This window comes from Silurus aristotelis (assembly GCF_946808225.1).
Source record: "Silurus aristotelis genome assembly, chromosome: 29".
NCBI lineage: Eukaryota > Metazoa > Chordata > Actinopteri > Siluriformes > Siluridae > Silurus > Silurus aristotelis.
Window position 1 is genome coordinate 8,605,552 of NC_139602.1, and position 23,130 is coordinate 8,628,681.

General features: G+C 38.6%; 1 protein-coding gene across 4 annotated transcripts in view; it reads right to left on the reverse strand.

Moving 5' to 3' along the window:
• arhgef10la (Rho guanine nucleotide exchange factor (GEF) 10-like a) overlaps nucleotides 1-23,130 on the reverse strand; it is a 183,645-nt gene that overhangs the window by 139,824 nt on the left and 20,691 nt on the right. For 2 of the 4 annotated variants that reach the window (XM_083535257.1, XM_083535256.1), the window contains exons 5-13: nucleotides 22,899-22,982; nucleotides 22,396-22,523; nucleotides 20,772-20,855; nucleotides 17,990-18,098; nucleotides 16,612-16,715; nucleotides 15,399-15,476; nucleotides 13,680-13,859; nucleotides 11,617-11,733; nucleotides 9,004-9,096 (exon numbers count right to left, since the gene is read on the reverse strand). In XM_083535257.1, the coding sequence (XP_083391383.1) occupies nucleotides 9,004-9,096; nucleotides 11,617-11,733; nucleotides 13,680-13,859; nucleotides 15,399-15,476; nucleotides 16,612-16,715; nucleotides 17,990-18,098; nucleotides 20,772-20,855; nucleotides 22,396-22,523; nucleotides 22,899-22,982 (977 nt within the window). The remainder of the gene's footprint in view (nucleotides 1-9,003; nucleotides 9,097-11,616; nucleotides 11,734-13,679; nucleotides 13,860-15,398; nucleotides 15,477-16,611; nucleotides 16,716-17,989; nucleotides 18,099-20,771; nucleotides 20,856-22,395; nucleotides 22,524-22,898; nucleotides 22,983-23,130) is intronic. The other 2 variants (XR_014532458.1, XM_083535258.1) reach the window with 1 other exon arrangement.

The following is a 23,130-nucleotide window of genomic DNA, read 5'->3' on the forward strand; positions in this document are numbered from 1 at the left end:
ACAGACAGAGAGAGAGAGAGAGAGAGAGAGAGAGAGAGAGAGAGAGAGAGAGAGAGAGAGAGAGAGAGAGAGAGAGAGAGAGAGAGGCAAAAAAAGAAGAGGCATAGATACAGAAAGAAAGAGAAAGAGAAGCAGAAGTGAAATAAACAGAAAGTGAGAGAGAGAGTGAGAATGAGACACAAAAAGAGACAGAAAGGAAGTTATACATACAGAAAGAAAGATGTAGAGAATGTAACACAGAGTAACAGATAGAAAGAAAGCGAATGAGACACAGATACAGAAAGAAAAAAAGACAGAGAAAAAGAAAGTGAGAAAGATGTAGAGAGACAGAAAGAAAGACACAATGACAGATAAAAAGAGAAAGAAAGTGAAGCAGATCCAGAAAGAAAGACACAGAGAGACAGAGAGGAAGAGAAAAATGGACATAGATACAGAAAGAAACAGACAGAACGAGGGAATGTTATTGATGATGCACTAAGGAATGACTGAAACTTTGCTTTTGAATATCTGATGATGTCTTATTCTCATTCTTTTTCTATAATAACATGACTGCGGTAACATATGGAATGTTTTTAATCCGTTTATAGTTACATTTGATCCAGGAAAATGAAATACTCTGTCTTTCCACAGGGTAACTATAGTGCATGTGTAGCATTGTTGCTGTAGCAAACTATAATCACTTGCCCAGGAAGGGGGGCATCAGTGGTAGCTCAGAGGGAAGGGGTAGCTCACTGGTTGGGATGTTGGACTTTTGATAAAATACTCTGCAACTGCTGGGCCCTTGAGGAGGCCCTTAACCTTCAACTATTGAGTTGTATAAATAATATCATTGTAAATCACTCTGGATAAGGGCGTGTGCCAAATGTCGTGAATGAAATCTGATTGCAGAATCTGGAATCTGGGTTTGAACAGACATAGTAATTCAGACTAATATTGTTCGATATGGCTAAAATAAAAGACACATACATGTAAAATAGTACATAACATGCCTCGACTCTCTTGCGAGTCGTTTGAATGCTGGAAATCACCTTATAATATACTTCAAATAGAAAAGACTTAAAAACCTTTTGACCTTGCTCTGATTTTGACCCTGTTCGTTTTCCATATAAATCCTACAAACATTTCAGCACACAAATTTGAGCTATTTTACTTACAAGACTCTGACAGATGGACACCTGTCGTAACTATTTGTAGTATTTTTGTTTGTGTAATTCAGGGCTTACTTCTTCAATATTTAAAAGGAACCTATGAATTAAAAAAATAATAATAATAAATCACACTACATGATTTAAAGTGTGTCATTTTGTTTGTCTCATCCATTTGTATCCTGAAGTGCATCTACCCATTAATTAAGTTCCTGTACCGTTTTACTGCACTGCATTTTTTTTTTCTTATTATTTTTTTTCAGAATGTTCAACGCAATAGCAGTCAATGGAACACACATTGATTTGTTACCCTTTTTGCCTGACTTTTTTTGGGCTAATTTGTGTAACATTTGCAGAACATATGGACGGAAAGCCTATGGGAGCAGCCTGGTGTGAGGAAAGGAGCATATTGTGCACCCAGCGGGACTCATTATCAAAAAGCTGTGCCACTGGAGCTGTGATCATCTCAAAAATGCTCAGTGTGTGTGTGTGTGTGTGTGTGTGTGTGTGTGTGTGTGTGTGTGTGTGTGTGTGTGTGTGTGTGTGTGTGTGTGTGTGTGTGTGTGTGTGTAAAAGGGCTGGGCATTTCTAGCATCTAAAAAATAATTCAGAATGCCTACACAGGGAATTTTTTCCTTGTTGTATAGAATGCGATTTAGCAAAAGTATATTGTATGTAATTATATATGTATATACAGTGAGGAAAATAAGTATTTAAACACCCTGCTATTTTGCAAGTTCTCCCACTTAGAAATCATGGAGGGGTCTGAAATTGTCATCGTAGGTGCATGTCCACTGTGAGAGACTTCTTCTTATTATTATTATTATTCTTTCGGCTGCTCCCATTAGGGTTTGCCGCAGCTGATCATCCGTCTCCATACCACCCTGTCCTCTACATCTGCCTCTTTCACACCAACTACCTGCATGTCTTCCCTCACCACATCCATGAACCTCCTCCTTGGCCTTCCTCCTTTCCTCCTACCTGGTGGCTCCATCTTCAGCATTTTTCCACCAATATAATTCATGTCCCTTCTCTGCACATGTCCAAACCATCTCAATCTTGCCTCCCTCACCTTGTCACCAAAACATCCTACATGTGCTGTCCCTCTAATAAACTCATTTCTAATCTTGTCCATCCTCGTAACTCCCAACGAAAACCTTAACATTTTCAGCTCTGCTACCTCCAGCTCCGCCTCCTGTCTTTTACTCAATGCCACTGTCTCTAATCCATACAACATCGCAGGTCTCACCACAGTCCTATAAACTTTCCCTTTCATTCTTGCAGATACCCTACTATCACAAATCACTCCTGTCACTCTTCTCCACCCACTCCACCCTGCCTGCACTCTTTTCTTTACTTCTCTAACACACTCTCCATTACTTTGCACTGTTGACCCCAGGTACCTGAACTCCTCCACCTTCTCCACCTCTTCTCCCTGCAACCGCATCACTCCACTGCCCTCCCTCTCATTCACACACATGTACTCTGTCTTACTCCTACTGACTTTCATTCCCCTTCTCTCAAGCACATATCTTCACCTCTCCAAGCTCTTCTCAACCTGCTCTCTACTCTCACCACAAATCACAATATCATCTGCAAACATCATAGTCCAGGGAGACTCCTGTCTGACCTCGTCCGTCAACCTTTCCATCACCACTGCAAACAGGAAAGGGCTCAGGGCCGATCCTTGATGCAGTCCAACCTTCACCCTGAACCAGTCTGTCGTACCTACTGCACACTTCACTGCCGTCACACTGTCCTCATACATGTCCTGCACCACCCTCACATACTTCTCTGACACACCTGACTTCCTCATACAATACCACAACTCCTCTCTCGGCACCCTGTCGTACGCTTTCTCTAAATCCACAAATACACAATGCAGCTCCTTCTGTCCTTCTCTATACTTCTCCATCAACATCCTCAAAGCAAATAAGGCATCTGTGGTGCTCTTCCTCGGCATGAAACCATACTGTTGCTCACAGATGGTCACCTCTTCTCTCAGCCTGGCATCCACTACTCTTTCCCATAACTTCATGGTGTGACTGATCAACTTAATTCCCCTGTAGTTACTGCAGGTCTGCACATCTCCCTTATGCTTAAAGATCGGTACCAGCACACTCCTTCTCCATTCCTCAGGCATCCTCTCCCCTTCCAGAATCCTGTTAAACAATCTGGTTAAAAACTCCACTGCCATCTCTCCTAAACATCTCCACGCTTCTACCGGTATGTCATCTGGTCCAACCGACTTTCCACTCTTCATCCTCTTAATCGCTGCTCTCACTTCCTCCTTACTAATCCTATCTACATCCTGCTTCACCAACTCCACATCCTCCAACCTTCTCTCTCTCTGATTTTCCTCATTCATCAGCTGCTCAAAATACTCCCTCCATCTTCTCAACACACTCTCCTCATTAGTCAACACATTTCCCTCTCCATCCTTTATTGCTCTAACTTGCAGTACATCCTTCCCAGCTCGGTCCCTCTGCCTGGCCAATCGGTATAAATCCTTTTCTCCTTCCTTAGTGTCCAACCTCTTATACAGCTCCTCATATGCCTTTTCCTTGGCTTTCGCCACATCCCTTTTTACCTGCTGCCGCATCTCCTTGTACTCCTGCCTACTTTTCTCATCACTCTGTCGATCCCACTTCTGTTTTGCCAACCTCTTTCCCCTAATGCTTTCCTGCACTTCCTCATTCCACCACCACGTCTCCTTGTCTTGCTTTCTATTTCCAGATGTCACACCAAGTACTTTTCTAGCTGCCTCCCTCATCACTCCTGCAGTAGTTGCCCAATCATCCAGCACCTCTTCACCACCACTGAGCCCCTGTCTGACCTCTTCCCTGAACCCCACACTACACTCTTCCTCCTTCAGTTTCCACCATCTTATTCTTCTTTCAATCCTTACTTTCCTCCTCTTCTTCTTCGCCTCCAAAACCATCCTACAGACCACCATCCGATGCTGTCTAGCTACACTGTCCCCCACCAACACCTTACAGTCTCCAATCTCCTTCAGGTTGCATCTCCTACACAGAACATAATCCACCTGTGTGCACCTTCCTCCACTCTTATACGTCACCCTATGATCCTCCTTCTTCTTAAAATACGTGTTCACCACTGCCATTTCCATCCTTTTAGCAAAATCTACCACCATCTGCCCTTCCACATTCCTCTCCTTAAAACCATACCTACCCATCACCTCCTCATCACCTCTGTTCCCTTCACCTACATGCCCATTAAAGTCTGCCCCAATCACCAATCGTTCTTTCCTAGGTACACCATCTACCACTTCATCTAATTCACTCCAGAATCTTTCCTTCTCCTCCATCTCACAGCCAACTTGTGGAGCATAAGCACTGATGACATTTATCATCATCCCTTCAACTTCCACCTTAACGATCATCACCCTATCAGAAACTCTCTTCACCTCCACTACACTCTTACTGTACTCTTCCTTCAGAATCACCCCTACACCATTCCTCTTTCCATCCACACCATGATAAAACAGTTTAAATCCACCTCCAATGTTCCTGGCCTTACTCCCTTTCCACTTGGTCTCCTGAACACACAGCATATATACCTTTCTCCTCTCCATCATATCAGCTACCTCTCTCCCTTTACCCGTCATAGTACCAACATTTAAAGTACCAACCCGAACCTCTACTCTTCTACACTGCTCCTTTTCCTGCCGTCTCTGTAGACGTCTTCCTTCTCTCCTTCTCCTCCTTCGGCCAACAGTAGCCCAATTTCCACCGGTACCCTGTCGGCTAACGATACCTGTGGCGGTCGTTGTTAACCCGGGCCTTGACCGATCCGGTATGAAATTCTCATTTGTGATCCGCATATTTGATTTGGCACATGTTTTATGCTGGATGCCCTTCCTAACGCAACCCTCCCCATTTACCCGGGCTTGGGACCGGCACTAAGAGTGCACTGGCTTGTGCCCCCCTAATGGCTGGGTTCCACTGTGAGAGACATAATCTAAAAAAAAAAAAAATCCAGAAATCACAATGTATGATTTTTAAACTATTTATTTGTATGATACAGCTGCAAATAAGTATTTGAACAACTGAGAAAGTCAAAGTTAATATTTGGTACAGTAGCCTTTGTTTGCAATTACAGAGGTCAAACATTTCCTGTAGTTTTTCACCAGGTTTGCACACACTGCAGGAGGGATTTTGGCCCACTCCTCCACACAGATCTTCTCTAGATCAGTCAGGTTTCTGGCCTGTCGCTGAGAAACACGGAGTTTGAGCTCCCTCCAAAGATTCTTTATTGGGTTTAGGTCTGGAGACTGGCTAGGCCACGACAGAACCTTGTTATGCTTCTTACAGAGCCACTCCTTGGTTATCCTGGCTGTGTGCTTCAGGTCATTGTCATGTTGGAAGACCCAGCCTCGACCCATCTTCAATGCTCTAACTGAGGGAAGGAGGTTGTTCCCCAAAATCTCTCAATACATGGCCCCGGTCATCCTCTCCTTAATACAGTGCAGTCGCCCTGTCCCATGTGCAGAAAAACACCCCCAAAGCATGATGCTACCACCCCCATGCTTCACAGTAGGGATGGTGTTCTTGGGATGGTACTCATCATTCTTCTTCCTCCAAACACGTTTAGTGGAATTATGACCCAAAAGTTCTATTTTGGTCTCATCTGACCACATGACTTTCTCCCTCCTGTGTAGTTCTGGGCTGATTTCTCACCTTCCTTAGGATCATTGAGACCCCACGAGGTGAGATCTTGCATGGAGCCCCAGTCCGAGGGAGATTGACAGTCATGTTTAGCTTCTTCCATTTTCTAATGATTGCTCCAACAGTGGACCTTTTTTCACCAAGCTGCTTGGCAATTTCCCCGTAGCCCTTTCCAGCCTTGTGGAGGTGTACAATTTTGTCTCTAGTGTTTTTGGACAGCTCTTTGGTCTTGGCCATGTTAGTAGTTGGATTCTTACTGATTGTATGGGGTGGACAGGTGTCTTTATGCAGCTAACGACCTCAAACAGGTGCATCTAATTTAGGATAATAAATGTAGTGGAGGTGGACATTTTAAAGGCAGACTAACAGGTCTTTGAGGGTCAGAATTCTAGCTGATTGACAGGTGTTCAAATACTTATTTGCAGCTGTATCATACAAATAAATAGTAAAAAAATCATATATTGTGATTTCTGGATTTTATTTTTAGATTATGTCTCTCACAGTGGACATGCACCTACGATGACAATTTCAGACCCCTCCATGATTTTTAAGTGGGAGAACTTGCAAAATAGCAGGGTGTTCAAATACTTATTTTCCTTACTGTAATTGAATACATATATCCATGGACAAAAATATATTTAAAAACAAGTCTAGAACTAGATTATGTTGGGTTTTTTATAACGATACATTAACAAGATTAGAAAAGCTTCTTGACTATACAGAAGTCTACTGAGTTATTACTTGTAATATTCATCATATATTATTGTGATCATTATATTATTATACAGTTTGTTCTCTATATTAAAATCTCGGATTATATTTTGTGAGGAAAAAGATCTTCACGGCTTCATCTGTTGGAAAGTGTGGACCAGGGAAAGCTGAGATGTTTTGGATTTTTTTGCTTTTTTGTGCTTAGTCATAAAGCTGCTGTCTGCCCATTTTCCTAGACTTGATAGCCGTGTAGATGGGTTATGAATTATCCCTGATCCATATGTGCTTTTTGAACATCCCATTCCAAAACCATTTACATCACTCTAGACTTGATCCTCACTCATAACAGATTTTAATTGTCAAGGAAGGCGTTCCACTAGATTTTAGAGAATACCATTTTTTTATAAAAAGTACATTAGTGAAATCCAGTGATGCATAAAGTACATAATTTCTGTATTTGAGTAACAACACTTCAGTATTGTTCAGCACTGATGAGATCTAAGGTCTGGGGTACAGTAGGTGCTCAATTTAATCCTTCCCAAAAATCAAATAATAATTATACATTTATATTTATGGCATTTGAGGTAAAGGGCCTTGCTCAGGGGCCCCAGCAGCTTGGTGGTAAGAGAATTTGAATGTGTGACCACATCAGAGTACAATGACTCAACCACTAAGCTACCACCTCCAATATCATAAATATAATATAGTCTGTGTGAATGCCTGATTCTGATTGGCTGGAAGGAGGGTGTGAGTTCTGGTCAGTTTAATCAACATTCTGAATGAATGTGCTGCGTTTTAAAGAACTGTAACAATTGTAATATAAAGTCACAGTTACTTACATAGTGAAATGGCTATTGTTAACATTCCTAATGACCTTGAGTGACCTTGACTGAGCAAATGGAGGATTTCTGCGTATTTTAATTTATTGTATTATATTGTATTATATGGTGAATACAGTAATTTTGATAAGGCACAAGATGAATTGGAAAAAATAACATGACAATGGCTAATCACCTCTTTATAGCCCTTGCTTTATGCACAAAGACTTTGTCCTGCTTAAACAGCTTCGGGATTAGTTTCTGCTTCCAAACAGTTTCAAGAAAGAAAAAAAAAGATGCACTGTCAGGTGACTGTCAGGTGTCCGCATACTTTTGAGCATAAACTGTATAAGCAACACTGGGAACGATAAAATAGCGAGAAGCATTTTTTATTTATTTATTTATTTTTTTTTTTTGCCAATTCAGGACATTTTTCAAAGTCAAAGCTTTTATTGTGTGTGTGTTTGGTTCCGGTTAATGTGTGATTAAACACACTCCCGCTGGAGGGAAGAATTTTCCTTATTCACTGTAAAAAGTTATCTTTCAAATATTCATGGCTAATCGATGCCTACTGAGGTATGAAATGAACTTCCTTGACTCAAGAACACACACACACACACACACACACACACACACACACACAGGCTCGGATCCCAGCTCCTGAGAAAAATCCGTAAGCAAATCCGGTGCTGACAGAAAACCCAGCAACACTGACATTTTGCCGTCATCAGAGACCTTACTTCTGAGTAGGTCACCATGATATTTCTGATGTCGATCCACTTTTCTCAGTGACATTTGGTGTGTGTGTGTGTGTGTGTATATGCAGAGAGAGACGGAGAGAGGGAGATAGATGTGTCTCTGGTGGAGGACACTGTGAGATTGCTTATTCATTGTTGATTCATGCAGTTTGTATGGACCAATTCTTCAGGGATAAAACAAGGCAGAGAGAGAGAGGGGGGGGAGAGAGAGAGAGAGAGAGAGAGAGAGAGAGAGAGAGAGAGAGAGAGAGAGAGAGAGAGAGAGAGAGAGAGAGAGAGAGAGAGAGAGAGAGAGGCCATGAGAGGAGTGCAAAGCTGAGAATGACTCAGGTTCTTTTTACACTGAGGAATCGATTGCTGGGAGTTTCTAATTGTTACCTTAAACATCTTGAAATTACTTACCAGTGAAATCACTCATGGTGCTTGAAGTTTGGGTCTTTTAGACGTGGCCCGATTTATTGATTTATTATAGATATATATATATTTTACACTGATGTAGGTGAGGTGAGCAGGTCTGGGGTGCAGTGAGGAGGCCATCCCAAGGGCATTATCAGGTTTGAGATATAATACATAATTACTATTGCAATCGAATGATATCCATGATAGGTAGCTGATACAGTCAGAACAGTATAAGCAGGCTTATTAAGCTTTATTAGCATAATGATGTAACATTCATTTACTGTATATAGGGGGGGGGGGGGATTTTAGTGGTCACCTTATGTATTTAAATGTATATGTAATCAATTGCCCCTAATATCTTAACAGTTGTCTAACAGAGGGCATACATATGATGATGATGATGATGATGATGATGATGATGATGATGATGATGATGATGATGATGATGATGAGTGGAAAGATATTTAACTTAATATTTACTGACCTGTAAAAGGAGGATGAACTGAGGAAAACGCTGAATGGGCTTCACCATCAGACCGTATAGAGTGATTCGGTCAACACTAGAAGACTGCTTTTTCTGCAAATCAACCCATACACACAAACACACAATATTTGAAAAGAAAACAGTACAAATTAATTTTGGGAAGTCTTTATTTTTTTAACCCGTTATATACCAATGGCGGTTTTTTGTGTTTAATACATGTAAGTGGTCCTTCAAAAATGTTATACCTGCCCTCCAGTTAGTATGTTAGTATCTAATAAAAAGTGATGTGTTGTTATTTACTTATTTATTTGTCTAGTGCTTTTTACATAAACAGAAAAATAGCTTTACTGAAATAAATACCACAGCTTGTTCCTGGTTGGTTATTTTTTTCGGTTTGTTTTGTTTTTTTGTGTTTGTTTCCTTTCTCATTGGTGGGTTTTATTAAGACGGAGGAGAGTTTGGCTGTTCGGCAGAGAATTTCAAAGTTTGCTTTCTTGCTTTCTTTCTTGCTTTCTTTGTTTTTAAGAGTGTATGATAAAGCAATCCAAGACACACTGTAGTCTACACTGGGCCTCGAATTTGTGTCTTGGGCCTCTGACCCTATTTTTCTTAAACACTCCAAAATTATTTTCATATTCATCTTATTTAATAATTTAATATTGATATTTACACAAATACAGTATGCATGTACATTACACTTTATTACACTATACTAACATTTAGTCTCTATTTGCTGCTATCTATCTATCTATCTATCTATCTATCTATCTATCTATCTATCTATCTATCTATCTATCTATCTATCTATCTATCTATCTATCTAGAATATCAAAATAAGAATTAGTTAACATGGCTTTTTTTACAATTAAGATTTTTTTATCCATCAGCATTCCCCTATAATTCATTCCTAATTCTGTGGCTTGAGTTGCAGATGGGGGTGTTTGCTTTTCTCTGCTATTTATCACTGGTGCTAATCGGCATGATGTTCTTCAACAAATGGGCAAATCCGTTGCTTGGTGCTGGGGGTGTGTGGGATGTGTGTTGTGGAATTATTTGGCTATTAGGGCTAGATTAGGTAGATATTGTACCTTATGTACACACCAACATAAACCATCCCTTGCTTGTAGAAATAAACAACAACCTAGGCCTTGTGTAATATACACTGGTACAGTATGCTATTTTAGCTAAATGTATTGGGACACCTGTCTTTTCCAGCCATATGTGGTTCCTCCCCAAATGTTACCACAAGAACAGTGGCACATTGTAAAGGATATCTTTGGAAACATAACATTTTCCCTTCAGTTTAACTAGGAGACCCAAACCTGTTCCAGCCTGGCAATGCCCCTGTGCACAAAGCCAGCTTCGTCAAGATATGCTTTACATGGGTCTTAAAGATCTTAACACTATTAAACACCTTTGGGATGAATTGGAACGCTGACTGCACCCTCACCTACATCAGTATTGTTGTGGATGAATGAGCACTAATCTCCAAATACACATTACAAAATCTAGTGGAACATCTTCCCAGAAGAGTGGAGGTTATTATAACAGCAAATAAAAACTTAATTTGTGTAAAAATCTTTACTAAAAACGTGTCATGTTTGATGATCTGTTGGAATGATTTCCAAGAACTGCATTGGACTGGTACCAGGTTTTGATGCATTTGCTAATGCATCAAAGATTATATTTTTATTTTTACTTAATTTTATTTTATATATATATATATATATATATATATATATATATATATATATATATATATATATATATATATATATTTTTTTTTTTTTTTTTTTATATGAGTTTTCCGAGGTACGAGCGGTCACTCGGTCGATTTTTTGAGGTATGAGCTCGAGATCTTGCTGTCAGATGGCGAAGCGAAGCCAAAAAGCGAAGATTGGGACGAAAATTAAGATAAGCAAAGAAGAAAAAGTAAAAATTTTAAAGTTTAGGGATACGTATTGTACAGTAGTGATAGTAAAAAACTACCTCCGCTTATCGCCTCTACCCTACACCACCGCCGCCCCCCCTCCACCGGCGTTTTAGTTAGCTCAAGTCGTCTCATTTCCAAGGTAATGCACTGAATAAAACCTTATTATATCTTTACACACTCTTTCTATTATGTTTTTTTTTTACAAAATTTGTTATTTAGAAATGTATTTTCCTAATTTAATAACATGAAACATAAAAACGGGGTGTCATTTTGAGGGTTGGAACGGATTAATGCCATTTTAAGTATTTTTAACATGGAAAACTGATTTGATGTGCGAGCAAATTGACATACGAGCTCGTCCACGGAACGATTTAAACTCGTAGGTCGAGGGACCACTGTATATAATTTATTCCGATTTACATGTTGGACAGTTGTAAAAAGCATTTTACTACATGTCGTACTCTGTATAAAATGTTATGTGACAAATTAAGTTTGATTAGATTTTTTTGGTTTTGCTGCACAACCACCATTACAGGAACGTCCAGTGCTTGATGCTCTAGTACATTGTGCATCATTGTTTGTTTGCATGGGTGTTTAGAATCCATTCAATGGAACACGAATTGGATGAGTTCAGTATAGATCATTATGAAATAAAATCTACTGTAAAATATCCCACTCACCTTGAGGAACTCCAGGAAGGCGGGTTTGGATAAACAGGCTTTCTTGATGAGGGCCATGGCGTTGGTGAAGTTATTGACGTAATCACTGTAAACATCCAGCACCATAGACTTGGAGAACTGAAGAAGAACCAGATGAGAAATTCAGTGAAAACAAAACACAAAAGACATGCATAATCAAGTCTTCTTTATTCAATCAAATCTACCTGGGTGTACAATTCACAGTAACCGAAATTATGCTGATTCATTTGTCTCCCAGTGTCCCGTTTTTTTTTTGATTCTGTAAATGAAAACTGCTGGAAACTTGGCGGGTATTTCCCGAGCCTTCCCTGATTGCAGGGGCTGAGCGAGAACGAAATAAATGCTAATTTTTCCTGAGGTACTTATAGAGCTGATCTGTTTGCCACCTCTGCAATCCAAACACCCTTCACAATCCATTACAGCTGGACATATTGAGTGCTGGCAAATAAATATATAAATAAAAAAATCCACCGTCCATTCATTCAGCTTTGATTGAACCCAACCGGTGTTTGAGACAAGTGGCTGTGCGTGTAGGACAGAATCGACAAGTAAGTATACGTGAGAATTGACAGCATCTACTGTACATGATTGATCGATTCGTCTGTGTGTGTGTGCGTATAAATACGTAAGAACGTATTACATAACTTTCGCTTGGGGGACAAGAAAAACAAGAAAAAGAAAAATCTCTATTAGCTCATCATGCTTAGGGGCTTCTGTGTAAATCCCAACAACATCAATGAGGCCAAGTGGGCTCTTTTAACTGGTGAATAATAAGCAGATTCTGAAGATGCTCTCTGCATGGAGGGTCATAGCTGTACACTCATTCATTAGTCCATTAGCCATCTAATGGTGTCACGATGCTAACGCATCTCTCATCACCCGATGATAAAGAACACCATCTTTGCTCGCCGTAATTGCTTCGTCGTTTGAAGCAGGCCAGCGTGATATAGTGATATAACCTACTCGCTAATGCGTTACTCTCAGGGTTTTTTTTCTCATTATTCTCCAGCCATGTTTGCAAAAAAAAAACAAAAAGAAAAAAAGATGAATATTTTATATGAAAGTCTGAGCACTGTGATTAAAGATAAGGGGTTTTGTTATGACTTTATAGTTTATTAATTCTACTATGAATACTAATACTTATACTAATAATAATATTCATTTTCAAAATTGTTTCCAAATGTCTCCTGCATCTGCCACTTTCAAACCAACCATCTGCATATCTTTCATCACCACATTCATAAACCTCCTTGGTCTTCCTCTTTTCCTCCTTCCTGGTGGCTCCATCCTTAGCATTTTTCTACCCATATACCAAATGTCCCCCCTCTGCACATGTCCAAACCATCTCAATCTCACCTCCCTCACCTTGTCTCCAAAACGTCCTACATGCCCTGTCCTGCTAATAAACTCGTTTCTAATCCTGTCCATCCTCGTCACTCCCAACGAAAAGCTCAACATCTTCAGCTCTGCTACCTCCAGCCTCCACCTCCTGTCTTTTACTCAATGCCACTGTCTCTAATCCATACAACATCTCAGGTCTCACCACAGTCCTCTAAACTTTCCCTTTCACTCTCACAGATACTCTTCCAACACAATAATAATACTATTAATAATAATAATAATATAATCCATGAAATTGATTGGTCCAAAAAAACTATAATTAATAACAAAAATGACAAAATTTAGATTTCTCTGTGCAATCATTGTTGACTTTTTTGGAAAACGAGCCAATCGGCCAATCAGAATGGAAAATGTCCGATAAGCTGTCTTTAGCGAAGTCATTTCACTACTGTTCTGAATATATTTGTTCAATTTGTAAACAAGGTGTGAATGATAAACAAATACTCATTGACAATACAAGTTTTGTACAATAATTGTTTCAGCTGTGGTAAACACGCATTATGTAACATATTTGAACATTGGGATTGAACATGGCCCCGGTTCTCCAGCTTTATCAAATTATTGACAAGTGGATTGAATTCAAAAGTTGAGGTGCGGATTTTAATGGGCTAAAAGGAAGTAAAAAAAAGAAGTGTGTCTCTCACCGAAGCGACAAAGAGATCGCCAATCTTCTCACTGGCATCCCACTCTGCCACACGGGAAGCTAAAGCTATCTGGAACATGCAGTGGCATTGAGTGATCTCTCGCAAACGGAAGAAAATGGGCCTGATCTTCCTCGGGCTCAGGATGTGAGGCTCAGCTTCCAACAACGGCCTCTGGTACTCCTGTAGAATTATAATATATAACGTATTATTGTCTTTTTTGTACCAAATATCACAGGTTTAGGAATTTCACAGGAATTTGAATCAGATTTAAGTGATATATTTACAAATCATTTGATTCAAGGAAGAATGAGAGCCCTCACATAGTTTTCTACACACTTTCACACACATAAAATTAAATATGTTCATGAATAAACAGTCAGGTCTAATCCTTAAAAGCTTATATACTGTACTTAGTAGTTAGACAGAAGAAACAATAGATTTCTCATGACCATTTGCTTTCCTCCCACACATTCTCCACTGCTAATGAATTATCGACATGGGCGAATTAAAGCAGAGGACGAGCCAAAGGGACTGTGTTTCCCTAACAAGGCCTATGTGAAGCCTTTATTTTCAAGCCTTTATTTTCTGGTTACACCCTCACCAATTGTTAGTCTATCTAGTCAGTGTGGCTTTATTTTCGAACGCACTTGTTGAGTACATTAGCTCGATGATGTGAGACATCGTAATGAGAACTGGAAGAGCAAAAGACTACAGACGGAGCTTTCATTTTACAACAAAAGGTGGAAAGTCGTGCGGATCAAGATGGACTAGATTTCATATAGGACCCATTTGTCATTGATCCGTGATGCAATTTGGACCAGTGCCTCTGCCTGGGAAAGGGAAATGATAATAAATGCTTTTTGCCTGCACCTGCTGAGAACGTAGATGCGTGTAACCCGACTCTAAGAGGGCATATCGGGTTTTTTTTTAAAAAGGATGCATAAATCAGGATAAATCTGATTACTGAGACACATTAAAACTCATTTCACGCTCGGACTTCGAGATCATTTCGCAGATATTCCAGGCATTGCGTTCCAGGCCGAGGTTTAAATATTCATTTAGCGAATCATTTCAAAAATCTAGACCCTGAAAACGTAAAGTAAGGAATAAAACATGATGTTATCAATGATGTTATGTCACAAATCAGTTACTGTTACTGTAAAGTAAATATTGGTTTCCTATTACATCATGTCCTGTAGTGATTTATTCCAACCATTCAATTCTAACCAATATGTTATTTTGCTTTAACGTATAATAATAGATGTTAATTGAAATAAAGCTTATATTATGATTCAAAATTAATAAATTGACATGTTTTGTAATTCTTATCTTTGGGAATTCACTTAAACCTTTACATTTACATTTATGTCATATTACAGATGTCCTTATCTACAACAACTCACAATTGTCTCATTTAAACAACTCGCAACTTTCCAGGCAGAAGTCCATTGTTTTCCTTTACCTTTTAGACTTTTTCTATTTTATTAAGACTCTATTTATTTATTAATTCATTCATTTATTAATCTGTCTGTTTGTTTGTTTAAATCACCTAGCAAAGTTACTACAATGCAAAAGCAGTAATTAGCATCAGCTCAACTTTAAATCTACTTTCTAATGAACTACAATATACATTTGACTGATATTGCTGGGTTGGGATTTTTTTTATTATTCTTATTTCATCATTAAATTTCAACTCAGAGCCATTCGAAAGTGACTCACCTGAAGGATCCTCTTAAGAGACTCCAGGTAACTCCTTTCGCTTTGTACAACAGAGCCCAAAATGTGACGCCGGACAATCTGAAAAAAGAGAAAGTCAGCAAGTGGTTTAAATATGTATGATGTTACAGTATGTAGCCCTGTGAATATTCTACTGCTTATATTTCTGCTTAACTCGGATCCGATTTTTATGTACTGGTTCATCTGAGTGACCTTTGCCTTCTATTCATCACTTATGCTATTGTTTGTATTGTGCTCATAGAGTTCAAGGCAGTAGTCATGAATGCCACTTGTCAAATCCAAGACCAGGACCCTGGACATGAGACAAGATGGTGAGATATTGGAAAGATTCTTACGGCCAAGCATTTATTTCTCTTTCTTATATTTCAAACCAAACTGCATAGACTTCTGCAGAATCTCCCAAGAAAATAGATTTATGCATATAATTTTATGCATTTAAGCAACAATTTTTAATTCCACATACCCTAGCTTCTTAGAAAGTTGGTGTCAGAATGCATAATAGGGAAGGATACATTGGCACTGCAGTGTTAAGGCTTTTAGTTTTGTAATTGGTTACATGCAGTCCAGTGATATTTAAAAGAAGCCAAAGTTCTAGCCATTAATACATGCTAAATATAGATAAAAGAGGGTGAAAAAATCTCATACTAAGGCAGTGCTCAAAGGCCCAACTATGGCAACTTGAACCACCAACCTTGTGATCAGCAACCCATAGACATAACCATTCAGACACCAGTGCCCTCCAGTAATTGGGTTTAAACTAGTTGCTTAATTAGCCAGTGAAATCTTGTAAGAAATGCTGTGGCTCTAGACAAAAAAACAAGTGTTAATACAAATTATTTTTAATATTGGTAAAAAAATAATAAGATTTTATTCAACACCTATTCTTGATCCTGAACCAATTTTACTAGTTCTGTCAACCAGTCGCTCCATTCAGGCACTACGCCAAAGACTTTGCTGTTTTCTAGACAAATTAATTACTCCCTTATCAAATGAAAGAAAAAGAAAAACACAATTTTTTTCTCTTTACTATCTGCCTGCAGAGACAAGACCAAGTCCAAATGCCAGAAAGTCTGAGAGTCAATATAGAAAATGTCTTGAGACCAGGTTCTATAGCACTAACAGGGTTGAGAAGACACTTTTAAAATTTCTGAATTACTTTAAACACACACACACACACACACACACACACACACACCTGGTAACTGCCAAGTCCCTCTGGCATTGGGCCTAGCTGTGCAGGAGGATGCTTGGCCTCAGAAACAATCACATCCAGATAACCAGCATCATCTTCAACTTCATCTGTAGTGACACACCAAGAGGACATGAGTTACAGAAGGAAAGTTTTGCTACTTCTCTTATTCAGCCCTAGAGAATATATGGATTGTGTATATGGAGGTTGTCAGGGTTCATATTTAATGGGGTCATTTATATAAAAAAGCCAGAAATCATGTATTTTACAGATCTTTATTTAAAACTTTTTCAGACATGGTTCTCCTTCAGGGTTTCTCTTTTAATGTTTTCAGGATGTATCCCGGTCGATCTCGAATCGCTCATTAATGGCCGAGACTGGGATTTTTGTGATTTTGGAAAGTTGTTCTGTCTGTTGTATTCATGAGATGGACGTAAAAAAAAGTCATAAACAGTGCATGAAATCCGACGCAGAACACCAGTGAGCTGTTCTAAGCCGCATCCAAACACAATTTCAATTCACAAAGAATAACAAACAAGCCTGAAAAAAAAAAGATTTCTCACAGATACAGACACACAAAATCCTTCTGATTCTCAAACAGGTTATTGTAAGCTTCGCAGTTAACGCCGGGAATAATAATGAAGTCGGGCAGTACCGACACGTTTAATATTACATTCGAGCCACATTGCTGCAACAGATGAACATGTGAAATGGGAATCAGGACCTTTCTATCTTGATTTGAGACATGGACCAGCTGGATCGACGTCTTTGAACTCAGTGGGGAGTCGAGCAGGCCTCCATTTTTAATTAATTCCCCTTGAATAAGAGTTGTGAGCAAGGTGGAATGCATCCTGCATGGGACTGGATCACACATTAGCACATGGGCAATTTAGCATAGGAAATCCTGTTACTGTCATGCTTATTGAAGGGAGAAGGAAACCAATGGATGGAAAACAAGGATACCAAAGAATAAAGAAAATTGCGAACACATGTGGACACCAAATGTTGAGTAGGATAATCTCAGGACTAAAAATGGATCCAGCTACACTAGCAAAAATACGGACATTTTTCCCAGCTTCCATGATCCTTTCATAATTTCTATACATTTTCTTAGACGATTTGTCCATATTTCTCCTTTTGTTCATTGCTTGCAAATCTGAAGAGCACAGCAACCATCTTGAATATACTCCAGGTGATCAAAACAGAATTCTTTTGCAGCTGAATTATGAAAGCATGTTTGCATTCATTATTCTCATATTTAAAGAAAAACCTACAAACTCTAATCCCACCTGAGATGATAGATCTTGCCTGGATGGACATTAAGTTGGCAAAGATTTTACATGAACATACTTCTTTATGCAGATACAAAATCTAGTCCTTTTACCTGGGTGATCCTTCTTTTGGAGAAAGGAAACTTTTCTCATGACAGCCATCTTTGTCTTCTCCAGGCCATCTTTAGTCCCACTGCGTGCTGCTCTCATGAGCTGATGCATCTGTATCCGGAACCAGAAAACATAGCGTGATGGGGGAAAAGGTCAAACATTATGAGTCAGCACGCAGGATATCATCGTTTCACGCTTTGATTCATCAGAGCTTGAAGCATCTGCAATCCCACATGAAGACTTGTTTATGTTGTGCCAAAAAAAAAAAATTCCAATAGTAAAAATCAGGATTTGGGAATAACATTAATGGAGGTAAACAGTTAATGAGCTCTTAGTGTACAGCAATAATGAGTAGATTACTAAAGCAAAAACAGAGCTGAAAAACAACGAAGATGAAAAAAAGACCAAATGCAGCACACGAGTCCATCGTTCATTGATTATAGTGACATAAAAAAAAAAAAACATGGCCCCAAAAACATTTGATTTGTGGTATTTTCAGAAAGAACCATAAAACTTTCAGCGGTTGTTTGTCTCTTTTAGTGTATTAGACATCCATATTAGAGCTGAGCGATGTTATAGCAGATGACAAAAACATTTGTCAGTGCAGAGCCGTACATGTAATGACGAACTATAAACTGGTCTTCCTACGGAGACAGAGAGCAACAGGAAAAAACTGAGGCAGAGCACTAGAAAGTGTTCATTTTTCTCATTAGATAGTGAGTCAGTCCATCCTACTGAGTCTGTCTGTAACTTTGTCATCATTAAGTACATTTTAAAAATCACTTCAGTGAAAGGAACGAAAGATGGGAAAATGATAAAGACACACAAACTACATAATGCAATATATAATAAAGGATGGGACATGAATGACAGTAATCATACCAATATGCATTTTAAAGTCTTGACTATACAGTATGCAAATAATTCTGTATTATGCAGATGAGCATTTATATTGTCATAATTTATGCGAGTTGAATTGTTGATTTTAGAAATGAAAGACAGAGACATGCCCCAAAAATTGCAAAGAAGTAGGAGTTTAGATGTCGCTGAAAATTGCTAGAGACTGGCATTCGGACATAAAGTGACAGTTTCTTCCACCACACTTGGTGCCAGATTAGATAGATAGATAGATAGATAGATAGATAGATAGATAGATAGATAGATAGATAGATAGATAGATAGATAGATAGATAGATAGATAGATAGATAGATAGATAGATAGATAGATAGATAGACAGACAGACAGACAGACAGACAGACAGACAGACAGACAGACAGACAGACAGACAGACAGACAGAAACGTCTTGGTATGGACAGACAGACAGACAGACAGACAGACAGACAGACAGACAGACAGACAGACAGACAGACAGACAGAAACGACTTGGTATGGACAGACAGACAGACAGACAGACAGACAGACAGACAGACAGACAGACAGACAGACAGACAGACAGACAGAAACGTCTTGGTATGGACAGACAGACAGACAGACAGACAGACAGACAGACAGACAGAAACGTCTTGGTATGGACAGACAGACAGACAGACAGACAGACAGAAACGACTTGGTATGGACAGACAGACAGACAGACAGACAGACAGACAGACAGACAGACAGACAGACAGACAGACAGACAGACAGAAACGCCTTGGTATGGACTCTTAATTACATAATATTTTTTCAAATGTATGCAGATGTTTAGGTTCCCTTCTCTTTTTGAGATAATTAAAGGTCATAAATAAATAACAGATGAATTATTGAATTACATGTGTATTTTAAAATACCCCAAAAAAGTCTGCACAGCCTGGAAATCCCCAACTAGGGTAGTATTTATACAGAATATATGCAGATGCATAATCATTTCATTTTTGAGAAAAAGAAATGTAGTTGTTTGGTATAGTTGATTTACATAAGAAGTAAAAGGCAAGGCATGCCTAAAAAACATGCACAGTAAAAGTCTTGGCTATATAATTATATAGCATTTTTACAGCATTTAAGCTGATGCATAATGTTCCGTCTCTTTTTTTAGACCAAAAAAGGGTGCAACTGAGTGACACATAAATTACTGATTTACACATGAATTTTTACAAGACATGCCCAAAGAGGCAGAATAAAAAGACTCAGCTTGCCTATATGCAACTATTTATATAGGGGTTTTTGTGGATTTATGCAAATGAATAAAGAGTCCTTTTCTTTTTTAGAAGAAAAAAAAAGAATTACAGTAGAATTATGGATTATGGATTAAAAACATAGCACATGGCTAAAAAGGGCACAATATAAGTTTAGCCTAGAAAAACATTATATGAGCAAAAGTAATGGGACACCTGTCTTTTCCATCCATAAGTGCTTCTTCCTCAAACTGTTACCATAAACATGGCGGCATATACTATAATGTATAGAATGTCTTCGGATCTGGTAAATGTTCCCCTCACTTAAACTGGGAAACCCCTGTGCATAAAGTGAGGTCCACACAAATATCTTTGACACTGGTTGGAATGACCTCAACCCTATTGAACAAGTTTGAGATGAATTAAAGAACTAACTGAACCACAGACCTGCTCAGCTCACCTACATCAGTACCTGAATGAGCACAAATCTACACAAAACCTAAAGGAACATCTTCTCAGAAGAGTGGAAGTTATTATAACAGCAAATGGGGAGGAAATGTGAAATGCGAAATGCGTTCAAAAAGCTCATACCTATCTTATGGTCCACAAACTTTTGTTCATATGGAATATATTAGAATTAACATAATATTTACAGCTTTGTGAATTTATACCTGATACTTTCCTCCAAGTCTCGATGCTAGCTCCCTCTTGGTTTTGGCACAACATTCACGAATTCGGCGGACATCAGCGGGGAGCTACGCATCGCGTGTCGGCAGCCACAGAACAGTGCAGGGGTCAGGGGTGGATAAAAAGAAGTGAAACAAATAGGACAAACTGAGGGACTTTAAGGTATATGAGAAAAGCAAAAAAAAAGAAAACAAGGTAAGTAGCATGAATGGGGCATGGATTAAGGTTTAGTCATAAAGCTAGAGCAGTGTGGGGTAGGGATTTACTACATGCCCTTTATTTCTCTAAATCAAATTCCTCTGGTTTAACCAACCAATGCTATGAAAGCTGGGAAAAAGGCTGAACTGAATGGAACAAAATCAGTTATTCACATATGACTTAAATGTTCTAGAGAAATGAGGCAACTTATAAAGACAAGCCACACCGATGAAATTCTTGGCCTGGATATTTTCAGTGCAATAACTTGTAGAAATATCATTGTAGTCCGATAGTTCTGATATAAATGATCATATTGTATATTGTATTCTTACAAACTTTATGCTGATACATAATGTTTTATTTTTTTTGTTGTTGTTTATTTGGGGGTTTTTTTTAGATATAATGGGTGTGACAGTAAAGTTTATAAGATTTACTGCTTAATGTAAATTAAAGAATACAACTTGGTGTGTGCTCTTTTAGAAGAACAATCAATCAGTGAGTGATCTGAATTTTCGATTGAATATTTGGATTGTTTTTGTATTAGAGAATGATAAACCTATAAGAATTATAATTAAATATAGAGAATAGAGTTTTCTAATCGAGTTATTAATGCCATAGGGTATAATTCTATACAATGTATGTTCTTTCTGGATACAATATTATTATTATTATTATTATTATTATTATTATTATTATTATTATTATTATTATTATTATTATTATTAATGAATTTTTTTTAGAGCTAATATATATATATATATTCTTTTTTATCATTATTATTATTTTTTTAAATATATATATTTTATAGATCACTTTTTTCACTACACATTTTGTATGCTTAACTGCATCTATCTATCTATCTATCTATCTATCTATCTATCTATCTATCTATCTATCTATCTATCTATCTATCTATCTATTTATCTATCTATCTATCTATCTCTCTATTTTTCTTATTAAAAAAAGAATAAAGAATTGCCTGCTCACTGCAGATCCTCTCAGCAATGTAACATTTCAATGAGAATGTATGTATATATTTGAACTTGTTAAGAGAACGGATGGAGTTTTGATATGAAGAGAAAAAGTTGGTGTATGATAAAGTGCGTCATGTAATATTTAGTGAACGAGCGCGAGGTTTAATGGCGTTTGGGTGAAAGCGAGGTGAAGGCACTGATCAGCAATTGGTTTCTCAGGGAATTCTGTCTGGGCAAAGTGATCTCGATGGCAAGTCGACCTCTGACGCACAGCAAGAGATGGGTGGGTGTGGAAACGAGAAGAAAGAGCAAATTTGGGTACGTACTGCCCCCTTTTGGTCAGCAGACATCAAGGGGAGATGTTACTTCAGCATTAGAGGTGTGTAGAATGTGGAATCGAAGTCATTTATATTGTAAAAGGATGTCATACACACACCTTGCTCCGGGAGGACGCTTTCTCAGAGTCTGACTGCTCATCATAGCTCTCGAACTCGCTGGAACTCCAGCCATTGTTGGGCCCCTGAGGGACTTCCTCTTTCTGTACATCCTCATAGATCAAGTCTCCTGACACACACAAACACACACACACATTGGACACAGGTAATGTCTAACTCAGAGACAGATATATTCTCTGTGACAAATATAGTAATGCTTGAACGCACAGCTGCCATAGAGATCATGCACACACACACACACACACACACACACACACACACACACACACACACACACACACACACACATACACACACACACACACACACACATACACACACACACACACACACACACAGCTTTAAGATTAGCACATCCCTATCTGAAACAGGTAATGTATGACTCTAAAAATAATATATTTGCTCTGTGACAAATAAAGAGTCAATGCATGAATGCACAGCTGACATACAGATCACACACACCCACACACACATTATTACCAACCTTCTCCTCGAGACACGTCCTCACAGGGTACGTCATCATAGATCACCTCTGAGCTGCCCGTCTGAATATCATCCAATCGAGACACTGAGAAAATATCACAGAAAATAAAGTTTGTGTCTGTGTGTTTGTCCACTCATTTTTAAGTCAGGAGTTCCATTGACTTATAATATCAGGCCATATGAGATCTGTAACAACCTGAATAGCCAAAAAGGCTTTTTACTAATCACATATA